The following is a 6,704-nucleotide window of genomic DNA, read 5'->3' as shown; positions in this document are numbered from 1 at the left end:
AATCATAATTTTAAGGCATTTGTAAGGCTACTAATGGTCATTTACCTGAGATCGGACAGGTAAGGGTCCCAAGGACAGTGTGGAGGGGAGTAAGGATCTAGTTACTCATAACAATACATCATATCCTCAATCGGTCAAGTTCTGATGTGTCAAGCGTGGGATATATCGCATCCTCACTTATTTGAAGAATGACAGACCTGTAAGAGTCCATTTGGACCCCTGGTGGTCCCCGAACCCAACATTGAGAACTGGTGCCTTATTAAGAAGATCACCAGGCTTCCCTGATTGGCCAGCCCAACCAATCAGCTTCACAGGTTGGCCAAGCTTCGCATAACGTTTGTGCTCTACCAGTATAAGAGGTATTGCATAATATCACTCTTTTATGCATTAAGAATAATGAATTACCCTTACATTGTTTGGAATGTTTTGCTGGACTGTGCATCAGAAGGTAGTACCAAAGAAAGCCTATCATGCTGCTGTGGCAGTGCGGGACAAGGTGTATTCTTTTGGAGTCCACTCTGTGTACCTCGTGGGTCAGATTAGTGTGCACGTCTTTAACGCTGTGTCTTTACGCTGGATGAAGTTTCGCCCGGCAACGGCTGGAAGTGGACAATGTCCCCGTGAGGTTCCCTCCAGGCGCTGCGGCCACACTGCCGTGCTGATAGAAGATGCCATCTACATCTGGGGCGGGTTTAAGTACTTTACTGGGGGTTACTGTAATGTGCTCTATGCGTTAGATGTCGACACACACAGGTGGTTCATACCCGACGTTTCTGGGACGGTTCCAGAGGCAAGGTACAACCACACAGCATGTGTCTTGGGGAAGGTCATGTACATCTACGGAGGATGGATCGAGCAGACTGGACGCAGCAACGAAATCTATAAGTTGGACGGCGACACAATGGTCTGGTCTTTGATCGACACCAGGCGCACTCTGGCACCTTCTTCAGAGCGTCACTCTGCCGTAATCATCGGGACAAAGATGTTTGTATTCGGGGGATACAACGACAAGTATGAATACAACAACATCAGAGTGTTTGACACAGAGAGAAATTGCTGGCTAAGCACGCCCTCGGCACAGCGTCCGCAAGGACGCGCCGGTCATTCGGCCTTTGCCTACAACGGTGAGCTGTACATTTTCGGTGGTTTCAATTCGGACTCGAGGTTCGAATCTGATCTGTTGAGATTCAACCCCGAGACCTTCTCTTGGAAGAAGATAGAGCCTAAGGGGAAAGGCCCGTCATCATGGATGCCCAGGATGTGCTGTTCCATGGTGGGAGATCGTATCATCATCTTTGGAGAATACATACCGAATGACCTGTACATCTTAGACTTGAGTCCTAGTCTGAAGACGTTATGCAAGCTAGCAGTTATTCAGTACGATCTGGAGCAGTCGTTACTCCCGCACGACATCCGCTGGGAACTGGCAGCTATGACTACCAACAGCCCGCACAACAAGTCCCCTGGAAAGAAAAGGAAACATAATGAGAACAACAGAGAGCAAGACACAGACAACGGAACAGAAGAAAGTGAAGGATGAGGAGAAAATGATTCCTTCATTCACATGGGAAATAAAGAAGAAATAAAGCAGTGGTGTCAGTTCAGCAAAAGCAAAGGTATGGCAGGCAACATGACTGGTGTCATGCACGCGCGCGATGGCAAAGCATATAGCAAATAGGCATGATGGATTTATTTTAAGAAGTACATTAATTTTTTTCCCTCCTGTAGCCAAGGTATGGCAGCTGCCATACCTTGCCATACCCAATTGACGCCTCTGAAATAAAGAAGATCACAGGAAGGTGCTCAGCAATACCAACCAGGAAGTGAGCAGCTTTCACACAGGACAATATAGGCTACTATTAGACCAACTGAACCATGGCCAGGTCAGACATGGCTGCGAAGGAGACGATCTTAAAGAATAGAAGTTGATCTCCATCAGAAATGAATACAGAAACAAATCCTCTGGAGAACGGAATGAACAGTTTTTTGGGACAGGTGCACTGGAGGAAAACAGAGGAGAGGGTAATGCTTTTTTTTGGTCCAAGGGAAGTTGTTGTTTGTTGGTTGTTGTTTTTTTGCTGAGAAACTGAAGAAAATCTCAAGGACAACTATAAACAGACTATTCTGGATTTGCCGTGAAGTGAACGCAAACTGATCAACAATAGAAATAATGGCGGAATTATCTTTTTGAAATGTTATCGTTAATTGCCGTTATTTGGTGGGGGAAGGGTCAATCCTTTTTCAATGGCTTGTGGAGGGCAAGGAAAAATATATGGGGAAATCTCGCTTTTGCGAACGCCCATCATTTCGACCGGAGGGTTAGCGACTCATTCCACGGAGGTTAAGGTTAGGGTGAGAGTTAGAGTCGAGTGTCGAAAAGATGACATGTAGTAACAGCGACACGCTCCCAAATATATTAGGAAAAGTCATGTTTGAATAATTTCATGTCAATTTCATCACGCAAGTAGGGTGATGAGTGCTGTATGTATGTACTGTATGTGGGTGGGCAAGTTGGCACTCTGTCGACGTGCCAACTTGCTATTTATATCAGGTAGCACTTGTTGACGTCACCATAAACCTTGCTCCCTCATTAGCTAAAGGCCCTGCCCTCTCCCACAGAGCCTATAGGTGTCGGCCAATCAGCTTGATGATTAGGTGCATTGGGAGCACCTGGCCAGTACTCCATAAAATACTGGGTGGCAAGCCTTAGGCGCCGTACAGACATCTGCGTCACGCATCATCATCTTATCGTCTGAGAATGGCCACTGGGGGCGCCGTACTAATGCATTCTCAATGCAAGGTTGTTTGGTGTTTTGTCGTTGCCGTGTCTCTTCAAGAGCGTACAGGCTGCGGTTGAGCTAGAGACACGGCAACGACAAAAAAACCAAACAACCTTCCATTGACAGTGCATTAGTACGGCGCCCCCAGTGGCCATTCTCAGACGATAAGATGATGATGCGTGACGCACATGTGTGAGCGCGGCCTTACTGTTCCCTTATGTTTGAGTTTACACTCTCACAACACCCCAACGACACTTATCACACATCTATGCATTGCTGACACTACTGATTACTGAAGTACACACCTCAAACTCCTTTGCAACTATTATTTAAACCATTTATTAATACATTTGTATTACTTTTTATACCACTACCACGTGTCCTCAATTTATCATGGCCCCCCCGGGCCGGGTTGTGTGTGTGTGTGTGTGTGTGCGTGCGTGCGTGCTATGCGCGTGTGTGTGTGTTATGTCATGTTTGAGGCTATTGGGGCAAATGATAAAGCAGATACTGTATGACTATTTACCATTTATATGAGATCAGAATTGCTGGCCTTTGAGTGGGTGTCTCCCACTCTGACCCCTTGCTGTCATCACGGTTTGTTCATGGCAGCCCACAACGTTGAAAGGATGCAGCTGAAATAGTCAGCCAGGTGCACAGCAGGCCCTGCACTACTTGCTGCTCATGGGGAGAGGGGAGCAATAGTTTCCACAGCACAGCCAAGCAAACCACTCTCTGCATCAAACCAGACTATTAAGAGACTGTGAGTGAGGAAGGAGGGAGGCACGGCAGAGAGAAAGAAATAGAGAGAGAGAGAGAGAGAGAGAGAGAGAGAGAGAGAGAGAGAGAGAGGCACAGAGAGAGAGAGAGTGAGGGGGGGCATGAGACAGAAAACAAAAACAAAAGGTGAGAGATGACTGGAACAGGACAACAAAAACAGAAAATACGGTTCCTGAAACAAAGAAAATCAGGGATGTATAGAGATATGTTAGAGAGAAAGGGGCTTAAATTTCTAAAAGGGCCTTTTGGTGAAAATATCGAAAATAGCAGACCTCCAAGCTCACAACGTGTGACGTGTCGACTTGTTTCTCTTCCTCTAAAGCTTGGAGGTCGGCTATTGTCGGTGCTTGAGACCACACTGAACTAAGCATAATCAATACTGGAGAGGTGGACAGCATGGATTTATACACAGTGAGGGCAATTCTTTCAACATAAGATAATGCATTCAATTTCAGGAGAGTTTGGACAAGGCAATTCTCTTGAATGCTCTCTTCAGCTACCGTATAGTATTTAACCTTTCTTTCACTATAGTAAAAACTACATTCATGGTCTGGAGAGGGCACTTTTTACAGACAGATAAACGGGCTCAAGCCCCGTTTGATGTCTATGTGGGCACGTTGTGACGGCTTTTCATTTGCAATAATTGTTTTTAAAATGGGGATACATGGAGTGGTCCCACTCTGCCGAGGCACGTGATGAAGTTACACGATTTCTCACCTTCTGTGGATGCTGATAGGACTTAACTGAAGACTCCTGTGAGTGTACTGCAGTGGTTCATGGCACCCCTGTGAATTATGTTTTCATCCATGGCACCCCTGAATTACATTTTTACTTACAGCACCATACATTTATCACTGTCATATTGCGGTACATAAATAATTCCCCCCAAAATACAGCATGTCAGGAGGAATAGCGCCTATGCCCCCCCGGGGCAGTATAGAAAGACCTGGCAGAACCTACTCTATACTTACCCTCAAATGTCTCTATTGGTCAACCATTGATCTTAGTGTTAGTGAAACGGGGGTTCGGTTCATGACAGAAGGCATCAGCTGTGGCCCGTGCCCGATATTGGCAGAACGACGTCTGATATTTCCACGGACTCGAAGAAGAAGTGTACTGTAACTGAAGGCTATGGAGTTGTTGGTTGCTCTGAATCATTTTTGAAAGAGCAACACAGCAAAAGGATAAACTCTGAAAATTGGCCAGCCGACCAATATGGCACTTTCACCAGTGACTTTGTTTCTGACAGCTATTTCTGTCGGTCAGTGACTCAGAGCATTAACGTTCACAGCAGGGCCCGCTGGCCCCGCTGTTGCAGTCTAGCCAAGTGCTTTTTCCACCAATTCTGAATGGGAGAGAGAGAGAGAGAGAGAGAGAGAGAGAGAGAGAGAGAGAGAGAGAGAGAGAGAGAGAGAGAGAGAGAGAGGGAGAGAGAGAGAGAGTACATGTCCATGTGAGATATGTGATTGCAGTTGTGATGTTTTTGTGATGATTATCATCAGCTTATTTTAAGCTTTTAAGCGTTTGCTTCTCCCTGTCCCTTCTTGAACACAATTGTTGTTTTTCAAATTTTGATGATAGTGATGTATAGTTTTCTGTACTGTGTTATTTGTTCAAGATAAATAAAGATCAAATCAAATCAAATCAAATCAAATCAAATCAAATCAAATCAAAGCATGTCTGCACTTGCTCTGATGTGTTGATTCATTGGATGCACTGTAGATAGTCATTATACAAATCAGTTCCTGTGCAATAATTTCTCTTATTGCGACCGTAGGTCGCATTTACTATCAAAACCTCCACCGGCTGTCCGTGCGTCAGTCCGTCAGTCACACGTCACACTTTTGCCCTGCTCATATCTCCACAACCGTTGCCCCCATCCACGCCAAATCTTGCACACACACTCCTGACCTGCCAAACTACTACCTCCAAGGACCCCCGCAGCTCCAGGGACCCCCAGGTCCCTGGGGGACCCCCAAATGTGCAAAAATGACCAAATGACCACCCCAACGGGCCTGCTCACGGGGAATTCCTGGGGACCACCCACTCCTGGTGCTCCAGAACGGATGCAAAAGTGGTGCTCCAGTGGAGGACCCCCTCCACTGCAGCTCACATAAAATGCCGTAACTCCTACAGATTTTGCCCTAAAATCACGAAAATCACTACACAGCATGTCTATACTCATGTCATCAACATGGATCAGGAAGATTTAGGAAAAACAAATTTTTGCCCTATTTGTGGAGATAAGCGACCTACGGTCGCTTATCTCCCGATTAGGGAGTCTTACTGGTACGATAGAAGTTAGTCTCTTCCTTCCCATGTAATAACAGAGACACACTCACAGTAGGCCTACACTTTTATTCAGGCCGCCACAAATAGGTATTATGTATGGCATTGGTTCTCAAAGTGGGGTCCCTGTTAACTAATGTATAAATCTCAGACTGCATAGTTGTATGACTCTACCAACCGGTTGCCATTAATATCCATAAACATTATTTCTCACCATACGTACGCATCACCAAACCACTTACAGAGTTTCCATTGACACACAGTCACACAAATGATATATGAGCTGGTGTGATAGAATATGGATCGTGGTGAAATCAATAAACGGGGCAATGGAGCAATGTAAATACAGCATGATAGATAGCAGGATGATGGCATACTTCACAGTGTGACAATTCTAATGGACAGCTCACGCAGAACAGCACACACAGCTCTACACACAAATAGACTACACATGTACACACATTATGATTTCCCTCATGGCGTTCCAGAGATATGGACAGTATTTCACGGTTTGATAAAAACACTGATGACAAAACCTCTTTAATGCAGTAGGTCAGGGCCATTAGGTCATTCCTGGTCAAATATTACGGTAAAAGTAAAAGTTGCTCAGTTGAATTTTTTCTTAAAGTAAAGTGAATGGACCAATCCCCAATCACATACACACCCATTGTAACTGTTACAATGGGTGTGTATGTGATTGGGGATTGGTCCATTAAGCTATTTGTTTGACCCTTAAGGCCCACTGTCGCTTTTTGGACAAATTTTAATTTTTTATCAAGAAAAGAGTTTAAATAATTAGTTTTCCTGTTCTTTTTTCACCTTAACATCACCATTGGATCCTATTGTTTGGCTGAT

General features: G+C 45.0%; 1 protein-coding gene across 1 annotated transcript; it reads left to right on the top strand.

The window, feature by feature from the left end:
• Positions 1–421: 421 nt before the first annotated feature.
• LOC308300904 (kelch domain-containing protein 3-like) lies at positions 422–1,540 on the top strand (the record flags this gene model as incomplete). The annotated part of the gene is made up of 2 exons (XM_080744800.1): positions 422–1,273; positions 1,394–1,540. 2 exons carry the CDS (start codon positions 422–424, stop codon positions 1,538–1,540), a joined length of 999 nt encoding a protein of 332 aa, XP_080600926.1.
• Between the last annotated feature and the right edge of the window lie 5,164 nt (positions 1,541–6,704).

Source organism: Nannobrachium achirus (genome assembly GCF_963921795.1).
Source record: "Nannobrachium achirus genome assembly, chromosome: 16".
Classification (NCBI taxonomy): Eukaryota; Metazoa; Chordata; class Actinopteri; order Myctophiformes; family Myctophidae; genus Nannobrachium; species Nannobrachium achirus.
The sequence above is the reverse complement of the archived record's forward strand: the minus strand, read 5'-3'. Positions and strand labels throughout refer to the sequence as shown.